This window comes from Anoplolepis gracilipes, chromosome 9, assembly GCF_047496725.1.
Source record: "Anoplolepis gracilipes chromosome 9, ASM4749672v1, whole genome shotgun sequence".
NCBI classification, from domain to species: Eukaryota; Metazoa; Arthropoda; class Insecta; order Hymenoptera; family Formicidae; genus Anoplolepis; species Anoplolepis gracilipes.
The window spans coordinates 9,249,257-9,272,081 of record NC_132978.1 but is presented as its reverse complement, the minus strand read 5'-3'; the positions used below and the strand labels follow the sequence as shown (position 1 = coordinate 9,272,081).

General features: G+C 31.6%; 2 protein-coding genes across 3 annotated transcripts; both read right to left on the bottom strand.

Annotated features, from left to right (window-relative positions):
* Positions 1-1,441: 1,441 nt before the first annotated feature.
* On the bottom strand, positions 1,442-2,158 carry LOC140669600 (probable salivary secreted peptide). Its single transcript, XM_072899600.1, has one exon. It carries the CDS (start codon positions 2,093-2,095, stop codon positions 1,700-1,702), a length of 396 nt encoding a protein of 131 aa, XP_072755701.1. The 5' UTR covers positions 2,096-2,158; the 3' UTR covers positions 1,442-1,699.
* A 14,174-nt stretch (positions 2,159-16,332) lies between these two features.
* LOC140669597 (protein phosphatase 1H) lies at positions 16,333-19,370 on the bottom strand. Of its 2 annotated transcripts, XM_072899597.1 has the most exons (8): positions 19,234-19,370; positions 19,047-19,142; positions 18,766-18,971; positions 18,373-18,630; positions 18,079-18,296; positions 17,732-18,002; positions 17,385-17,644; positions 16,333-17,308 (listed from the first exon to the last, which is right to left on the bottom strand). In XM_072899597.1, the coding sequence occupies exons 3-8, from the start codon at positions 18,949-18,951 to the stop codon at positions 17,023-17,025; spliced, it is 1,479 nt and encodes a 492-aa protein (XP_072755698.1). In that variant the 5' UTR covers positions 18,952-18,971; positions 19,047-19,142; positions 19,234-19,370; the 3' UTR covers positions 16,333-17,022. The 2 variants fall into 2 exon arrangements, with proteins under 2 accessions (XP_072755698.1, XP_072755697.1); XM_072899596.1 differs by having other exon boundaries at positions 16,334-17,308; positions 18,766-19,142.
* Positions 19,371-22,825: the final 3,455 nt, after the last annotated feature.

The window sequence follows — 22,825 nt, the reverse complement described above, 5'->3', positions numbered from 1 at the left end:
GCATTGTTTAGCGAAGATTATATAGTTATCTTATCCTTTGATATGCGTCATATACAATATATTATACATCTATTGTGTAGGTGTATGATAATATGTACGAAGTATAAACATGCCTATCACACTTTCATAACATCACAATCGCTAAACACCTGACTACTGTTTACATATATATGACATTCATCGTCCTTATCTGCTCGCGCAAAGCATTTCAATTCATTATTAAAGCGTAATTTTTCAAAAAATTCACGTAATTTTATATAAAATACGCAAATCAATAATTTTTATAAAATGTTTTTCTCTGTAAGAGGACAACGCGTTTTTTTAATAAATAAAATTGCTCGAATGTTATGCGTATAATGTTGTCCCAGCCTCAATTTTCACATATAAAAATTGCACATGCTTCTGTCTAGTTCATAAATATAATCCTTTCGCGTCCTGTCTTCGTTTGTGACAGAACTAGGACAGCATGACGATACTCGGCGTGGTAGTGTGCTCTATATGTTTCGAGTATTCAAAGTAGCTGATAACTTCGCTTATACATCGGAAACAGAGGATCGTCGAGAGTAATTCGCGTCGCATCATCGATCTAGTCGTTCTCCCTCCAGCCATTAAAATCTATTAAAATGTAATTAATGAAGAGGTGCCATCAATGTAGAACCAATTATGCCTTCTCCTTTCCGCGCGTAGTTTTCAGAAACTGCGGACAAACTAGATATTCCAACGTGGCTTCGCGAGCAACGCGCGGACTGGGGAAACCCGGGGAGGATAGAATAAGTAGGTTAACGAAATGGTCGTTCGCAAGCTTGAGATACCGCCACCAATTTCCAGTGGTCCTCAACTCGATTCGAAGTTCCTCCGCTCCCGGGATACCCCCGTGTTAGAATGCGCCACGAAGCGACAACAATTTTCCAGTCGGTTGTTCCTACTTCGTGCCGCCATGCATGCATGCGCAAAACGTACTTTGTACGTAAGCCTCGGAAATAGAAGATGTTCCTCTCCGCATCCTCGTATTCTCTTCCCTTTCCCCTACCCCAGCCGTGTCGCACGGTTCTTCGGAGACGATTTCCCCCGAACTCCACCAACGGAGATTCCACCTCGAGGAAGCGGAAAGGAAAAAAAAGGGGAAATTATCGAGTCTCGAGGAGAAGCGGGCGGATGCTTGATTAGCGCATACAAGAAAGACATTCCGCAAGTAGATTCTTCGCGGTCCGTTTTTATTCCAGATCGCTGTCGCATTTCGTTTCGCAGCACTAATTGCATTATTATCGACACTTCCTCCAGATTCTTTTCCCAACGTTCGTATCGTCACCCCTATTCGTCTTAACTCGTATCGAGAGTATCACCGATAATGGCAAAAATATAATTGGCGAAAGTAGACGCGTAAGGATAAATTTTCCATTATTTTTTCGATACGCAGAAAAAAATGAAATTTCCATAATGCTTTAATTACGTTGATATTTATTTATTGATAGTGAATATAAAATATCAAACAACTGAAGAAAGATAGAAGAGAATGAATAACAAGAATATTCAGAGAGACATTTTTGCGACAATGTTTTAAGAATAAATATTATAGGTAGAATATATGAGATTGATATAGTAGCCTTCACAATTAATTGTTTTACTTCTCCATTCTATGTGTGTGTGATCGTATCCAAGAGTCATCATATCAATCGTACATCAGTTGCTTCCACCAAGATTAACGTGCGTAAAGTTCAACAGTATGGTTGATGCTGTGACCTCTCTGGCTCTTGAACTTCAGGGTAACATTACTATGACCGGGTCCACCTTTTAGAATAGTGGCAGTAGCGCCGTTGCCGTTTGTCTTTTGATCCAACGATTGGAGCAAAGTGATGCGTTCCCATGACGAAATATTGAAAGTCAGCTCGAGAGTTATGACCTTCATCCAGGAAGAGTTCTTGATAACATTCTGTCTGATTACGAGTCTATCACCGGGTAACCTGTAGCCGACAATCAGATGATTTGACTTGTTTACAGCTTTACTATCAATGGCACCATTAGCGGGTATGGTGTTGATAGTCAAAAAAACTGCCACCAGAAAAGCCAGACCGAATATGTACTTTTGTGCCGACATTTTATTCTACACTTGAAAATTGTGTGATCACTGTAGGTTACTCGGCTGTTCGAGTTCTGTCGACACAACGGCCGATCAGCGCTTAAATATGCGCAATAACCGCTTATCGCGTAGCTTATCGTGATTACATCGTTGATGTATCACCTTGTTCTGGAAAGATATATTCTACGAAAAAAGTTATTTTGATCCATACGATCATGTTATACATACATATGTGTATATATTATGTTTTATTAAAAAAAATTTAAACAATATCTAATAAAGTCTATATATAACGAATTCATTATTATATAGATTATGAATCACATTTTTTGTTGTCTATTGTATAAAAAATTTTCAATATTATATATAATATTGATAATTTTATACTATTTTATTCACGTGAGAAAGAGAAAGTTTTTTTAAGACTTAATAATTACAAAATAATAAAATAAATATAATTTATTGCTATCTTTTAAAGAAAGAGAATATTCAGAAAATATTGACATAGGCAGATCGATATTTTTGTATATAATTGATAATTATTTTAATTAGATCTATAACTAAAAAACATCCGAGATGTTACAAACATTAGGTATTCATGTGCACACGCGCACATTTCTATCCTGGCATCTGATTCATAAGGTAGATTAAGCACAAGTGTTTCCAGTATAGTAAATCAATATTTTTATCGCTCAAATATTATAAAACTTCTATCAGAGAATCATATCTCAATTATCTTATTCTATCTTCACAATTCACGGTACAAGCCTGTTATTAAAAAAGCGATATCTTTTCAGAGATACCAATAATTATTATTATTATTAATGACAAATTGTTATAAAAGATATTTGATACAAACTTTATAATAGTATTATGAGAAATTCTATCTATAACAGCATTTACTCTAATAATCGTAAATGTAACGTATATAAAATTAAAAATGTCTCAATAAAGTTATGATAATTTTTATATAAATATAATAATAAGTTATAATTAGTGCAGAAAAAATCAATTTTTGTTTTTTCAGACCGCGTTACAAATAATTTTAAAATATAATTACATGCATTGCGATTATAATATTTATCAATATCAATGATTTTACATTGATGGATTTGCGTTTCATATTTTATTAAATCATGTGTCGAGAAGATTATCGCTTAAAGAACTTAACGTATTCTGATCTTTCATATTTGCATTTCCGAAATGGTGAAGCTTTCCAATTGTAAGGGTCACAGCTGCTTTGTCAAGGCTGTTGGAGACTGTTTACTCAGATGCTTGTTAACCATGTGAGCATCCAATATGTTACCTCATGTATGCACTTAGGTCCTGCATCGAGAATAGATTCACTCGGATCATTAAGTCAATTGGTGGATACATGGTGACAGAATATCGGCCATAACAGCCGTGAAATTCGCGCAGAGACTGCAGTGTCGATTATGCATTTCGAAATACTCTTGCACACATACACATTTGTCAAGAATATAATATTCTTATATACACACATAATGTATCGAACAAATAACATACGTAAATCATTTAAGTCAAGAGAAGAACATTACATTGCATATTACATTCTTAAATGTAATTAATATTGTTAAAGAAATTCATTGTTTTTATAAAAATAAAATAACGGGAACAATTAATTTGATTGCAAATAAGTATTTAATTATTTTTATATACATTATGATACATTAGTTTAAATGTGTATAAACGTCTGCATTTCTTCAGTTTACATTTAAACAAAGAAACGAAGTTATGCTGATATAATATCAGTTAATACATGATATATCTGTATAAATAATATCCAATTTCTTGCTAACAATTTATATAGAATACACAGAGAAATAAATCCGTGATATTTTGATATAAGACAGACAGTTGTTTCAATTAAGTAGCTCAAAAAAGAGGTTTCTTTATAAAAATCTTTATTAAGATATTTCGAATTATATTTATAAATTTTGATTTTTTTGTACAAATATACTAACTATTACTCTTTATCTCAACGCTATTTAAATCAGATATCCATTATATGGTGCAGTGTTACACGTATATCACACGGATGGATAGAATGTAATCCGAGACTTCAAGCACACATATCATACACATATATACATATCCGATTGAGTCGATTATTTCAAAAAGTACTCTTATTTGATATTATTTCTATATAAAATTTTACTTTCTAAAAGATCTTTAAATAAACATGTACTCGTGCGTTAATTTGCACGTGTGCAAATGCTACTCATTTCTACGTCTTAATTTATTGCAAATTATATACTGCTGTCATAAATTGGACCGAAAAATGCTTGAAAGTCCGATGACTAATAAATGCAAGTTTTTCGTTTCAGTATATTTGAAAGTTTTTGTCTATATACGAAGAACTTTCCTCCTCCCCCATTTGCTCTTCCTTGGATCTTAACATGTGTTTGCGTTATCCGATACGTTTCACGTATCTGTGTGTATTCGCACAGATAAACATACAAATGGATAATACGACGAGGTAGAGTGCCCCGACGACTTCACCTTCCTTCCATAAGCATGATCGGACGCCGGGATGCAAGTGCACTTGCATTATTCATTCGACCAGACTGGCCCCGATCGCGGGACTGACTCAGCGATTCCCGGTGTGGCACCTGTCTTGACCGTGGCTGGCGCGAGACGCAGTCCTATCACCATCTCGCGTAGGATGCGCTTGCCATTAATTATCCGGGTATATGCCTCGGAAATCCGAGACCGAAAGCCGACTTTAGTCGTCTTAACGAGCCACGGAGAGCTGTGCCGATCAGAAATCAATGATAACTTTGCATGGGTTATCGGACTACGTAATTAACATTAAAGATATGAGATAGATTTTCGTATCGTATCTAGAGTATCGACTTTAAAGATGTTGTTGTTAAAAAAGGAATTTTTAGAAAATTATATTCAAAGAGAGAACATTATTTTATGATATAATTACATATTATTTTTATATAGCTATTAAATGCTGTATACTTGGCATTAAATCAATTTGAATTTTGTTTATCGATTTCAATCTTAAAACATATTTTTAGCGAAATGTTTTTAGGAAATATACTTACAGATATAAGAATATTGTACGATATTTTAAATTTAATGTATTATATATTAAACACTGTATGTAATTTCGAATTTTATTCATCTCAGGTAAAGATCAAATTCTATAAATTGTTATTGGATTAGACATTATATTATTAGACATTTGATATTAAATGAATGATTAAAATATAATATTAAAATATACAACTCTCTGAAAATTTATGATACTAAAGGATACAGAAAATATCAAGTTTTCTCTCTCTCTTTCTCTCTCTCATTCTCTTCCTTTTTCTTATTATATTATTTACAATATTAGAAAGATTATAATATATAACGTTACTATATATATTAACCTTAATTATTTATTATGTAAAAACAAAAGAGCGAAGCGTCCCAAAGAAAGGGTGGTAAGGGAACGTGGACCGTAGAGGTCAGCCGTTAGGACAATTAGACGAACAGAAAAGTTCCATTGGAAGCCTGTACCTTACTGCCCATTGCTACAAGAGTCAGAGTGACAGTTACTACTTTTCTCCATTACTCAACGCCATTCGCTACTTTTCGCAAATTAACATATAACGCGTCCCTCTCGGAGACTGAATTTTACATATATCGTCGTCAAAAAATTAGCGCCGATAAAATCGCTGTTATCGTCATTTACTCACACCGATATATATTTCCAAGTAAAATGTTTTAATAACAAAGCTAATACTTTTGATCAGTTTAGATAAAGAGACATGAATTTGCGTTTTCCAAAAGCTAATCTGTTCATTGATAAGAAATCAAAATAAGTTTCTCGTAAAAGAGACTAAATAACAAATTATTATCTCTTCATAGAATATTAATTATTGGAATGAATAGAACGTTGATTTGCTATATCGATTTATTGATACGCCAAATTACTTATATCTATACTGTTTTCAAGTCGTTTGTATCAGATGCTTAATCTATCGATAAGTCCAACTTTTAAACTTTTTTTTTTATCTTTTTATACTTTAATCAGATATAAACACAAAAAATATGGTAGCAACTGATTCTCTTTAAAACATACTAAAATTAAATCATATTTTAACAGATTATAGTAATCCATTATGCATTAGACACGCGATTTCATGATAGCGACATTAATCTGTAATGCATGTATTTCAAGACTAACGCATAAATCCATTATTCGTCGTGTGTTACGAAGAGAGATTGGGCACTCGCGATATAGATTTTGGTTTATGGAATCCAGATCGCTCTCGCGAGTAGCAGTTATGTGTACTTTAGCCTATATAGAATTTCTGTTTGCGTGATAAAGTTAAACAATCGTTGGAATCATTGCAAGACGATACTTCTGCGTATCAAATCTACTAATTATTATTAAATTTATGTCAATTTGTAATTCTCCGTCATTCTTTGTCATTTAGTAATTTGTCTGAAGTAAAGTCGTTTTCCGGCCTATTTCTTTAATGAAATTTTTCTTCATTTTTTTACTTTTTTACGCAAATCAGACAATCGAGCGGGTAAGAATTGAATGGCTTTCGAGTGCTCTTTCAGTGGCACGTAAAATTTTTTCGAATTTCCGATAAGTATCCAAATTTCGTGCCAATCAAGTAGAAAAGATGCAATTATTTTCTCCGCTACTGTAAAACGCTAATAAGTTTTCAAGAACTTTAATTAAAAATTTTAAAATTTTTGAAAAAACCTTATAATAATATTTAAATAAAAATTTACATTAAATATTCAGTAGAAAATCGATTTTACAATATTTCAACGTAGATTTAATGAGCACTATTTCTACTTCGTTATTACACGTAATAAATTCTTAAGTTTAAACACGAAAGAATACTTAATATTCAGCATTTCAAAAATATTAAACTACTATTAGAAATAAATTAATTAACAATGGAAATAAATATGACATTACTTTAAAACATTACGCGCAACATGCATTAATAATGATTTCCAATTAGATTCTCGATTAATAATTTATATTAATAATTAAATAATATATTCTAATATATTGTAAAACTAATTTTGTCTGCGCATCAATATTTTCTTCAGCTTTGACAGTGGAGTTGTCCTAGTTATTATCCGATGGATGAATTCGACATTTACGCGTTCGAAAACGGGAGTTGCGATATGGAAAGCTTTTAAAATCGAAATTCTTAATGCGATTGGCCGACTAATCCGCGGGGAAGCTCGAAGTGCAATGATATCGATGCACCTTCAGAGGGATGTGACTGCACGTGCATCGCCGTAAAGTCGTTGAACGACGTCCCGATGGCCCTTCGTGGGCGCGAGTAATCCTCGTAGATTGGCGCGGCACAATAATTCGTCTCGTATCGGCCTCGTGGGGCTGAACCCGAGGGTGTTAAACGAGCGATATTTTTTCTCCGGAAATAGCAGCGCCGGTCGCTACCGCACCTGTCCTACGATCTATCTAACGAGAGGTCTCTGCCAGTTTTTAGCGGCTTCCTTTCCATTTCCCGCTTAATCCTGCAGATGCAATAAACGCGCAATAAACGTGTGTTGGAAATGATATGAAGATTGTCACAAATTATTAACGTCATATTATGACACAATATGATTATATAACTTTCGCATATGTGATATGAAAAAGATTGTCATTGATATTGACATTCTTGATATTATAATATATTATTGTCTTCACTTATATATACACACACACACACACACATTTATATATATATATATATATATATATATATATATATATATATATAAAATTACTCTTTTTATATATAATTTGATATTCTTAAGAATTTTCAATTTATTGTTTTTTCATTCCGTTTATCATAATTAATTTATTCTCGTCGATACAATGCTGAATATTTTCTTTATATGTCGTCACTTTTAAACGTCGTTAAAATAAACAGCCGCCAAAATCGCAAAAATTGATATATCGTTGCAACACAGACGTACTAGAGAATGAGCTGGAGAAGCAGACACGTTGTGATCCGAGAAAATGTCACATTTGCACAACACTCATCTCTTCATGGAGCATCTTTTCCGGTATATAAATATTAGGTACGTTCAACTAGAACATAGACTGACACATTTATGAAACAACGACCTTCACGAGTTCACGTTTCAGTTGAACTAACCATATATTATTCAGAACAAAAAATTTGAGAACCTTGTACTGAGCTCCTGACATTGCACATGTGGAATCTTGATTGTGAAATATTCGTGCGACGTAGAGACAGCTCTTTATACAATCATCTAGTTTACGCGACAGATTCACGTTGGTATATGTAGGGAGTTAATGATACATATCATAACACAAGGTTTCTCGTTTACATTCGCGTGGTGAATGTTCAAATATTTAACAGCGCTCACGTATTTGCTCAGACACGTTGCATTGTTAGTATAACACTCTGCGGCCGCATTTGGCTCTTTGACAAAATAATCTCGCCCGAGGACTCTTTTTATTTGTACAATACGCCAATCACCTAAAAATAACGTCATCGAAATCCAGGCACGTATTTAGAAACTTTGAAAGAAAATGAGAACGTAAACAAAAATTCAAATATTTTTTTCTCCTTTTGCATTAATGTTCATTTTTTTTTATATGTAACGTTATATCTATTTTAACATTTTTCTTAATATAAAAATTAAATTTTTTCATATAAAATAAAAAAACGACAGAAAATCAAAGATAAAAAAATAAAAATAAAATTTAGATATTTAACTTAAAATAATCTTTATTATTATATATAATTTTATAGATTTAAATTCATAATTCTTCATTACATACAACAGTGGCAAAGTGAAAACTTCGTCGCCGGAAGCGGATGCTGTAGCACGTTGGTTATGCGCCTAATGGAACATGGAAATGCATGCGTGAATAACTGTACGGTTTTTATCGTGAAAAATATCGAAAAATACGTTGCTGCAGAGTACGGTTAGAAATTAATCCGATATGTCGTGAAATACATACATGACTCATTGCTCTACACACGGATTCATTGTTTTCTGCGTTGGCGAAGGTAATCCCCGCGATGACGGGCGTAATACCGAGAGATGAGTTCTGAGCTACGAAAAAAGTCGGATCTCCTAATGAAAGCTCGTCGTCGGTGATATTCAATTAAGCGCATCACGGACGTCTATACTCCTACAAAATCGTCGTCTATTCTTCCGGAAGAGATGACAGAAACGTGCAAGAAAGGGATGGCAAGTACGGAATAGCCATGAACGAAGGAAGGTGACAAGGTACTATGAGATAGCGTAAACAATTCCCAGTACAATTAGGAAACGTTTGTCCGCCTATGTTTGTCGAAGGATCCGTAACCAGCTTGAGTTACGCCTAACTATTTGTCATTAGACGACCCAGGCGAAGGAGCTGGTTGGTCATGCGGAGAATTCACGGATGGTTTATGATGCACGAGAGCCGGCAGAAATGCGGAGCAATAAGAAGAAAAACCGATAACGATGAGCCAACGACGACTCGATTCACTGGCAAAGATGACATCTTGCTTCTTATCGTTATATTGCACAATTTACTGCATATTAATTTAAACCTTATTTTGCAAACATTATTATAGAAGTGAATTTTTGTTAAATAAAATTTATTAACAGTTATCTAGATGAAGTATATAATTGTAATAAATGTATATATATATATGAAATTAAAGAATTTGTATAATTTTTATTTTAAAGTCACTATCATATGCATACATTTCTCTTCATCTGCTCAACATCTTTAATACGTCGCCAAAAATGATGCTTAATTAACTGAATGTTACATGGTAATTCTTTTATTCTTTTATAAGAATGAAGTGTATTGTTGTGCATCAAATGATCTTGGCGTTCAATCTCTGCGTAATTTTTCTCAATCTATAAAAATCACAAATAGGGAGACGACCAATGTGACGACTACGATAGATTATACCGTAACGAGTTGTGTCGATGCAGGAATGAAGTTATTGGCGTACAGATCCGGGTCTTGGGTCGTGGAAGAACTTGGCTTGACGTACGATAATTTGATATCGGATAACCGTTTCTGTCGTCGACACAAACCAACGTGGGGTTCCGAAAGCACACGCACACGTCGGGCCTCGTTGCACGTCCAGCAGGCGTCCTGGAAAGCGCATTAACTTGCGAAAAGGACGCGCGCGGATGGGAAACGCTCTGCCGGATTTATCTACCGGCCCGTCGCGTTGTCGCATTTCTCGATAAAAACTGGCAACTAAAAGTCAGAATTTTTAGCCGTTCTAGATAAACTCTCCGCGGAAATGGCATTCGCAGAAATTTAATTACTTACCGCTGGGCAGATTAACGCCGATGCGAAATCTAGATAATGTATTTAGGAAAGTTGATATCGCGCGCGTCGCGGAAGAGACTGAGAATATATGATGACAATTATTCGGACGAAATGACGGCACAATTTCCATTATTACTTTTAGTTGCCAGGTTTTGCAGTTTCCGACATTCGGAGAGTCTATTAAGAATTCTGGACAAAAATGCACCGATACTTGATTTATAATTTATAGGTATATTTTATAGTTATTATTTATAATTTTTTTATCTACTTTCTGTTCCCGAAACTTTTATTTCATGTTTAACGTTTTTATTTTATGTTCAGCACAGTCCACGAAACAATATCTGGTTCTCAAAGAGAGCCACGATTACCTGCATGACATTTTTACATAAGAGACTCGTAGAGAAAAACTTAATTTACTTTAGTTCACTGTAGTTGTTTTCAACACGTGAATATGTATGAACGTGTGCGTTTCAATGTGCTTGTAATCATTTTACCTGTTCGTTCGCGCAGTTAATATAAATTTCTGAGGAAATACCTGTTAGTCGGACAACCCGTTTTATACTTTGCAGGCTAGGCACCACTTTGAGAAAAAAATAACTAATGACGACAAAAAGCTCTTACGAATCACACAAGATAAAAAGGGAGAAGAAATGCTTTTGTTCTTAATCTCTTTCATGATTCTTATTAACTTCCGCAATTTTTAATTTTTAATCGATCAATTAAATTTATCGCTTTTTGTTTCCCCAAATATTATTAAATCAAATTAAATGTTTGCCTGTGAATTATTTCTCCGAATGCAAAATTTGAGATGCATTGTTTGATTTATTCTTTCTTTCGATAATAATCTTTTTTCTAGAAATTTGCAAAAATGTCACCATTAATAACATCTCTAAATTATACATATATATATTAAATTTTACAGACTATCGAATTGTTATTTAATATTCAAAACTAGTATAAGATGTTTTCTTGATTTGCCACACTTTCTTGCAGTATATTATTTTATCAAGACAAATTTATGCTTACTATATGCAAGTGAGTTTAATCAGTAAATTGCTTTGAATAGCAAATTGAAATTTCTTAGCTTCACGTAAGCAATAAATGAAAATTTAGCATCGTCGTCTGAATATCTGAATATCGTCTGAGAAGTATAACGTGTCACTTCGCCGAGATATATATAATAGATATATTTAGGCTTCAAACTGTAGAGCTGGTGATATAATCCCTTGGTAGTAAACTTGCTGCATTATCCGTTCGGCAGCCAAACATTAACTTGTAGCAGATCGACACTAGATCAACCTAAGAGAGTTGACAAGAAGCATGCGATAGTGGATAATCGATATATCTATGATATAGAATTGTACAATTTGCGAATTTCAAGAAAAACATGCAGAAGAATGTTGTTTATCTTGATGTCATAATTTTCAAATAGATATGCAAAATACAAACTCATGTCAGTAAAATCAAAACAACATAATATAAAGAATAGATTAAACTATCATTAAAGACATCATATATTACTGTTATTTTACATTATTTTTTAATCGCAATTTAATTTTTCTAATTTTATTAGTAATTTATTATTCTAATCTTATTTTAATTGCAATGTTAGTGTATAATATTTGTTAATAGCATTACATTTCTGATGTAAATAATTCTCAAGCAGATTTCTATAGAGAGATCGCAAGTTGATATTGTACATAATATTCATCCTTCCCCTTTTTAATTTTAAATATAATTCTTATGCCAAAATATGAGTCAGAAGACGGATAGGTAAACAGTCGAGAAACTTTTTGTTATCGCTTTCGACGATATTTTTACTTTCAAATTGCATCCGATTCTCATTTCCACACTGCAGCAATGAGGAACAGATACATCATTTCGTATCGGAGGAAGCCATCAATGCTGGAACCAGGAAGCCGTCCAAAGTTCTCTAACGATGATATATCGGGGTAACACAGGACCCCTAAGTTGTGGCCATTTTGATATGGTGTAACGTACTCTCCTTCCTCATCCTTCTCCACACGCACACTCTTTCTTGCACTATCCCTAGCAGGAGAAGCATTAAGCTCTTTCCAGCCCCTTGGAGTTACCGTTACGGTGACCGTGACAGATCGCCCGTCATAATCCGGCGCCATGAAAAACATATCGGCGATCAGATGGCCGCTCAAAAGTAGTGCATCCCATTTTTCGACCAAATGCTCAGTGTACATTACGTTTTTAAGCTAACATATAGAAACTTTATCTTTATGATAAAAGTCGAGTGTATGATTGAGCTATTTATCAAGATAAAATGTAAATAAAATTGATATTTCATCTCAATACTATATTAATGTAAATAATTAAAAACTCTCTTATTGTGACAGACAGAGAGAGAAAGAGATAAAAGAGATAAAAGAGATAAAAGAGACACAGAGAGAGACAGAGAAAGAGAGAGAGAGAGAGGGAGCGAATATATATATTTTACTATATAAAATATTAATCTTTTGAAAAAATTTTTTTTAAATAATTGTATATGCATATTTTATTATATACAAAAAAAATTAAAATCTCATTATATTCGCAAAGTTAACAAAGATATATAGCTAGTAGTAGTTCTTATCATTGATTGGAAGCTGAAAAACGATGATGTATTGCGTAGGGAAGACGAGATTCGATAGCCGTCAGCTCAGTGCACAGCAATTTTCACAAAATTGGGAATCGATCGATAGCGGGTCAACGGGAAGCTGTCAAACTAGGTTTAGTTTTTTCACAACGCTTGTCTATACTTTCGTAGACGAACACTTTTTCGTACAGTGATTTGCGACACTCTATCCCAGCACCCTTTTATGCTGTCGCTCTTAGTTGACGGAAATGCATGGCGCATTACAATTCATCTCCGACTTCATCGTCGTCGATCGACAGGAATTTGCTGCGTAACGTCTTTCAGTTCCCCGACCGTTTAATCCATAATGGAATAAAACATTACGTTACCAAGTATTCCGCCTAGGTATATGTCATATGCTCTTACATGTTAATCAAGTGCGATGTACCAATAACATTTTTCCAATTAATATAATAAAATAATTATTGACATTATAAGTAATTAAAGTATCAACACAAAAATTAATTTTTTTGTATATATTTTATACATATAACATATGAAGAGCATTATCATTTCTATAAAGATTTGTTTCTTGCTAATAAATAACTTTGTTTCAATATAATAAATTAAGAGATCATACAAAATAAAATATTTATCCCGACACTAAAATGTTTCAAAAAATACCACACACACGCGCGATAAGAGAGTATATATAATATAATATAATATAATATAATATAATATATATAATATTATATTATATTATATAATATATATATTATATTATATATATATTATATTATATTACTCAATTGTTCATTCTGGATCTGATAAAAGTTCATTTCTAGATATACATATATATATATATACTGCCGCTGATAAGTTATATAGTTCATGGAATTCATCAATAAATGATTCGATAAATAATTTCGAAATAATTACAGCATCGAGATTAATTATGATTTTACTGGCGAGGTTAGTCTTTCCTATTTGGTTGCGCCTCATAATTAAATTTATGAGAGTTAACTGTGCTTCGGACTCTAAGCGCCGGCCGTGCGACGAGGAAATGCACTTGCCTCGGAAACGTATAAAACATGTCCACGTGCGTGCCTGTACGCAGATCGCAAAAGTTCGCTATTTAACATCGCACAGAAGGGCAACTCATTTAGGTGAAGCTCGACAATGTTGAGACTTTATATACGAGTCTGTTTTGAATATGATAAAGGCTTTTTATTCCCCCCTTTTCGAAATATTTCTGAATTTTTTTCTGCTTCGCAAAAAAAATAAAATTATTTTTTGCAAAAAACTTATAAGTCAAACGTGTTACACTTAATAATAATAAATTTACATGATATAATTCTAAACAAAATAGACTATTTTTTAATGATGTATAACACTTTTTCACAATGTAAGTACCTTGAGGAATTTCGTATCATTCTTTTTTTTAACAAAATTCAATAGACCTAAGTGAGATTTAAAGATACAAAATAATTATATGACATTAATATGTGAGAAGAATTAAAACAGAATTAAAAATTTTGTCATAAAATTGCGCGAAAGATATTAAGAGATAAACGAGTGAAGCTAACTTAATCAATACAGAAAAAATTTGTCGACGCAAAATTCTAAATTATTTGATTATAATGCGATTTTTGATAGTGTAACATTCTTGGGATGTTTTGATCGTTATCAATTGTTTCTTTCACGGGTTTTTTTCAAAATTTTCCAAGGTTTAGCAAAAGTTTTGTGCAAATTGAATATTTTAAGAGTCACAACGATTGTCTATAAGATTCTATATATTATATATTCTATATATTATATATATCTATATATAGTACTATATATAGTACTTATTATTAGATTCTATACATATATAGTACTATAAGATTCGACTATAAGCATATTATGCTCCCACAGAGCAAGCTTATAATCCGGATATTTTATAATTCGTTTATATTAATTTTGTAATATATAATTTTTTAAATAAATTCTGTATGTGTTGAAACTTTTAAAGATAAAGTGCTTTTTTTAAATAATTCTTAGGTGTTCTTATGCATTATTATTTTCTAATTTAATGTTATATTAGTTATTATATTTATTATTTATTATATATCATACATATAATATTATATATATATTATTGTCGTTTATTTTTTATTATCATTGCGTGTGTTGGTTGTAATTGACACTACTAAAAAACGCTATTTAATACCTGTAGCGCCATCTTACATTAAAGATATAAAGTAAAGCGCCAAAGCACTAACTAAAGATGCAAGGTATTTAAATTTTAAATGTTGATTAAACAAAATTTTTCTTATTAATACATACTTATGATAAATATTGAAAATAAATTAAAACTAAAATATGTAAGAGATATACATTTCTTGAAACACTGGTTAAAATTTCGTAATTGATCGAAAAACTTCTTTCAAAATTAATATTTTACACACAAAAATTCTACATATATATATATTTCCATACTAAAAAGTAATGTGTTTTTAATATTTATTTGATATAATAACTACAAGAATTAACTAAATAGGCTATATAATACATGATAATTCATAAAATCTGCTATTATTATAGTTATATATTGCAAATAAGATAGAGTAATGCTCTTTTTGTCTATTTATGTACAATTTCTTACACACAGACACACATTGATCATTTATGTTATACTTACATACTTAATTATTTATTAACCCTTTGGCTGCTAAAATTACTTTGCAAAGTTATCAATAAATAAAACTAAAATGCATTATATAATTCAATGCGATTAAAGATAAAATGTGAAAAAAGTTTCAATTTATTGTATATTAAAATATTTTATATTATTTTTCCTACAAAGTTCTTAATTGCAGCATATAAATATATGTGTGTATATATATATATATATACACACACACACACACACACACACACACACACACACACACACACACACACACACACACACACACACACACACACACACACACACACACAACACACACACACACACACACACACCACACACACACACACACACACACACACACACACACACACACACACACACACACACACACACACACACACACACACACACACACACACACACACACACACACACACACACACACACACACACACACACACACACACACACACACACACACACACACACACACACACACACACACACACACACACACACACACACACACACACACACACACACACACACACACACACACACACACACACACACACACACACACACACACACACACACACACACACACACACACACACACACACACACACACACACACACACACACACACACACACACACACACACACACACACACACACACACACACACACACACACACACACACACACACACACACACACACACACACACACACACACACACACACACACACACACACACACACACACACACACACACAAACGTTTTTGAGGAAGCAACCATAGGGTTAATATTTTTAACGTATATGATAAGATATCGTAAAGCGTTCAAAATGTCGAATGGTAACACATATTTGCCTCAAAAGCAATATAAAAAATATCTTAATATTTTTTTTTAATATTACATTGTGTATAGCCTACATTCTAATTACATAATAATAAGTGACAGTCCAGAAATTGGTGCTTATATACGAGATCTTTATATATATGCTCGTACTAAACTTTCAAAGTATTGTAAATATTTCATGTTATGTAAAATAGATATAATAGTGGAATGTTTGTTTACATCATAATAACATAGCCTTTTGTAATAAAATACATACAGAGGCAGTATGCAATTTAATTTTTTAAAAAGAGAATTATGAAATATATATATATATGCAGCATCTAAATATTGCAAAATAATTATTAAGATTAAATAAACAATTATAAATTTATGATGAATCATTATAGTGATGCTAACAAATGTAACTTATTAGCTGCATAACGAATAATAACATCGTTTTCTTATTTCACATTGCAAATTTGATAAAATCAGATCTGATCAGATAATCGTAATGATTAATTACGTAGGATTATCAACTGATCTATTAGATATAGGATAATCAAAGCATATTGTCGTCAGAGAATCCGCGGCATATTTTCGTTCTTGCTGCGTCGTTTTTAGCCACTGTTTATGTTCACATAAATAAGGATATAAAGGTACTACTAACACGCTAATATCGTCCACTGATGCTATAGGTGACGATTTTTCATCTGTTTCGTTAGGATTTTCGGGTTTTCCCATCCACACTCTGCCGATTAAGCGACCTCTCGCCGCTTGTACTAATTCTTGAGCACCCATTGTCAGTCTATAAATTAAACAAAAGAATTTGTATATACTTTGTCCGAAGTTTAATTACAGTTTAATCTATAAAAAAATGATACCTGTACTCTAAGGAAGGAGTATCAGGTGCAAGTGTCTTTCTAAGTATTGATGCCGCTGTTTTATCCGATACCACATCCCAGAGCCCATCTGTTGCGACAATAATGCAATCTCTTTCGGTAAGATTGCAACTGTCCAAGTCCAGAGACTGTACTTCAGGTTGTGATGATAAAAATGGTTTGATATTAACACCAGTGTTTGCTGCTTTTAAACCATGATCTCCAAACCCTCTAGTCACACCTATTGTTCCCATTACTCTACTCTATATATTACACATACAAATAATTTTTAATAGTACCATAAATAAAATTACTTTAATTCAAGAATAAATTAATATTAATTAACATACTCTTTTTCCATGTCCTGAAATGAGCGGTAATTTTAAATCTGGATGTGTTAAAGTTTTATACGCCCAACCTGTCATAAAAGGTTCTCGGTACAAAACTATAGATCCTAATTCCTTTTGTAATGGTCTTTTTCTAAACTCCAGTGGAGTAAAATGACCTTTGAGCAACTCATTGCTTCTTAGAAAACCTAAAGCTCTCACACGATTTGATTCAGAGTCTGGAGTATGATCTCTAGTGAGAGCACGTTGTTCCTCTCCCAAAACTAACACAGCCCTAATAACATAAAAACAATATTACATAAATATTTAATTTTATATATCAATTCATTATCTATAAATTATAATACAACCTGGAATCACCAGCTCCTGCTGCATATAATCTTCCATTCAGAAATAGAATTGTAATAGCTGTACAACCACCACCACCATTTTGAGCTTGTATCTCTACCATTTGATCCATTTGTCTATATGCTAGTTCTATAGCACCTGTAACTAAGTCTCTGCCCTTTATCAGCTCGTTTTCATCTTCATTTAGTAACATATTAGCTGGTATAGCCAGTAACCTTTCCTATTTTTAAATAGCTTATTAATTAATTCTCCATAAGATTATCTGACAATAAAATTCTCTAAAATATAGCACATACAAGAATTATTCTATGTAGTTGTAATCTTGCTGTAAGAGCAACTTGATATCCAGCATGGCCATCAAACATTGAAAACATGACATAAGGCAGTGTGACATTAACATCTGACAATTTTAGATCACCGCGTGTCGCAGAAGCTTGGTCCTCATTCCACGTACTCTTTCCAGCATTTATACATTCTGCATAGCCAGCACACCACGGCAAACGACTAAGATCCCTTGGAACTATTATAGGCCTTACTCTGTGATCTGCACTCACCTATATAAAATAAATATTTAGTAGATAGTTTAGTAGATAGTTTACACAAATATCAATATTACTTGTATGAATATCTTTTTATTTCTATTTGCATAGAAAGGCATTCATGGTTCAATATAAAAAACTTAGAAATACCTGTGTCTCTTCAGCTGTCAAGCCTAAAAAACTTGGACGGCTATAAGGCTTGTTTTCTACTTCCATGACATAATTAGAGTTAATATAATCTGTCATCATATCATTATCCGAATCATTAGGGTACTGTAGGCCTAGCTCACTAGCGCCTACAGCACTCATTAATACTGATTTAAAGCGATTCAACATTTTTCGTAGTTTATGCAGAACTACAAAGTTTCAATTGATGTTAAATTTGTCTGACAGATAGTATAATCATATATTACACTTATTCAGCATAGTACCAAAGTTTCATAAATATTTTACACGTCACGATATGTGTAAATCTCACAGCTGATTGATCTGATTTAGGCAGATCAATCGATTATCTGTCAAAATGCCTGTGTTAAATAAATCCTTAGATTAAATATCTGACGTGATATCTATTGTTGATATAAAACATTTTTATTAAATTAATATAGTGGTACTTACTGCAATTAGATGTTCAGGAACTATATTCCATTAATATCATCTTGTTGACAAACAGTTTGTCAACAATACAGGTTATAAGTATGTAACACGAGCATCGGTATCTAACGACACCTGTACGATGTTCTCAAAATCAGAAAATCTTTATTCGCCTTATTTAGAAAGTCCCTAGAAAATCTTTTAGGAACTCTGCCTTTATTTTCTCAGAGCAGAGAGAAGCCTGAGAGGCGCCATGAAGCCGTTTTTGAGGGAATCCATTTTCACCGCGGTACAGTGGCGCTAACTGGATCGATTTTAGAGCCGGTGGAACTACGTAGCTGGATCGACTTTCCAGCGGTTCGCGTCCGTGCTAGATCCACAAATTATGGTTCGTGTCCGTGCTAGATCCATAACTGTGGATCTCAAAAGTACGAAACATATACATTCATTAATATTTTATTACATATTATTAATTGCAACTGCGCGTGATCTTTTTTCACTTTAACATATATTATGAAGTAATATATATATATATATATGTATATATATGTGTACAATATATGTATAAAAAATGCTCATTTTATTTCACATAAAATTTAATGTTTTAATGATTTCAATGAAAGTATTTGGTAAATATTCACATAAGGTCACCCCTTTCAGAAGTCAATGACCTTGACATATGTTGTCAAGATCATCACCCTCAGTAACGCTTAAAAGGTTTTAGCTGTCGCTCGTTGTTTACTAAAAAGTTACATACAAAAATTGTTAAAAATTGACGTTTTTTCCAATTATTTTATCAAATACTGAAAATTTAAAAAAATGTTTCAAATAAAAGTTGTAAGTCTCTTCAAAATACACGTTTTATATCCTATCCATTTTTATTATACGAGTGATAGTTTTCGAGAAAAACAAAAATAAGACTACAAACCTCATACAATATTAATTATAATATCATATATAATATAGTCCCACTGTATCCGCATATATATATATATATATATATATATATATATATATATATATATGCAATTATATTATACTCTATATCCTCAATAAATCCTTTTCTTAGTTAATAACATCTTTCTGTTCCCCACATCCCACACATATTTATATATATATATATATATATATATATATATATATATATATATGTATGTATGTATTGTATATATATAATATAAATTTTAAGTTTAACGATCGATAAGCATAAGTACAGAGCTGATGTTTTGCATAATATAAATTAATTGTATTATAATAATATTATTGATTAAGTTTCCTATTATTGAAATTGCTAATAAACGATAAGTAATTGTCAACTAATTTTTCAAACACAAAATGTTTTCATTATTGTCTGATATATTTGCAATCTCTTTCATCTTCATTTTCCAACATTGCAAATAAAATGATGTAAAAAGTAGCAAGGATAAATTATATAAAACATAAGGTATGGCAAGCAAATAAAGTAAAGATTGATGTTCAGTGAAGGTTAAATATTTGTTCTTAATAATTTTTCGTAGACGTTTCATATTACCTATGCTACATACAATATGAAGAGCATTGCATGAAATATACAAAGCGTACTTTATTTATGATTATTATGATTGATTGATTTACGTACAATATGTGTAAGGATTTTACACGACGCTCGTTTATTAATATTCCTGTAGCCAATCAGCTATACAGTTTTGAGATGCAAATATTGCTTAGGACGTTACAAAACTCCTTAAGAATGTTACATGTATCGAGAGGTATCGTAACACGTACCGTCACGAATATATTTTATTAGAATAAAGAAAATATATATTTTAATAGATTTTCAATGTTTCAAAGTTTTTTTATCTTACATCGAAAATTTAAGTAACATTTGCTGCATTTTAATTGCTTTTATACTTGTATAACAATAAATGTTGTGAATGGATATAAAAATTATAAAGATGCGATGAGAACATAATGGTTGAACTATTTCGTTGCAATTAATTATTCAGTTGAATTAGTTAAACAATATTAGTTTTGCATGTGCTTCTTAATTTTTTGTTCATTTCAATTGTAATATTACTTTTTTTGTTTTGAAAATTTTTTAAAATATCTCATTTTTCAAAACATTAATGTTTCGATATGTGTAAGATATCTTTTTTTCATTAAAATAATCAACAACGCTTAATGATTATCTTTAGCTATAGAACTTTCCTTTTTAATTAATATATTTATGCATTAATATAATTATGTTTTTATTTATGAGCTAAAATTTATTATACATATTAAGATTCCATTGGAAAATCTGATTATCGATTATTAAGTATCATAAATAGATCGAGCATTTAATCTAAAAAAATGTAACAGTTATTTTAGCATTATTAATAATTTTATTTACTCTATAACCGTAAAGAAATGCTGTTAAGCGAACAAACAATCAAACTGTCCGTTTATAGTTGAATTCTATGTACAAATTTGTACGTGTGCGAGTGCGTATGAATTATATATTAAATTTATAAGCATATTTTAATTGCTAGATAAGAAATAAAAAATTGCTGTTTAATAAACAGAGCTATTTAATTAAGATATCGCACACTTTATCATAAACTAGGAATTAATTTGAAAAATCTGTCTCACGCATAAAAATCTTCTTTTTATAATAATTTGGATCTATATAATCTTTGAATATTTATTACAATGTCATTTTATTATAATGACGTCTGTATATTATTTTATTGTATTTTTTTCGTTGTTGAGATTCTATCTATCTGCTCTCCAAATTTTTGACGCTTCATCGATAAATCAATTTTACTTCTATATATTGCAATAATGTACTCTGCCTTACTAAATCACGTAAAATTATATTTTATTATTTTCTGCATCATTGCTTTTAATAAATAATGAATTAATTTGTCCTATTCCTCTTTTTTCTTTCTTTAACCCTCCATTGTCTACACACTTATTTGGAGGAGTGACAGTGGAGGGTTAGGAGGAAGAAAGAGAGGAATAGGAAGAATAAATAAAATAATGCTAATTTGTTTTATTTTAGTTTTGTTCTATATAGTCTTTGAATATTTATTACAATGTCATTTTATTATAATGACGTCTGTAAATTATTTTATCTTATTTTGTAAATTTCTAAATGTATTCTATGTTTATTTTCGTTAATCGTATAAACCTATAATTAGACAGATTATACATTTGAAATACATTTTGTGTTATACTTATTTAAGACACGTTGTTGAATTCCGCAATTAGAAACTTTATTAATTACTGTTAATTAATGCCGATTATGTAATTGACATACTCGTGCACGATTAGTAATACGTGTCTTCAAATATTTTTAAAAGTTCAATTTTTATTAATATAATATTTTACATAAATATCGGCAACGTAGGTACTTCACGAGCAGTAATGTATCTTAAAACGCTAAAAAATTCGCTCCTGAATGATTAGAAAAACATATTTTGCAAAGAAGGTATCGCTAAAATCCATGGGAAGAGCGATACCTTATTTGCACTGTAAATTTATTTTCGTTTACTAAGATGCGATTCATGTTAATAACTTTTGGGAAAAGCTGATCAGATAATAATAGTACAGCAATTTTGTCCCGGCGTTATATTGAAAAGTGCATTTTTGTACA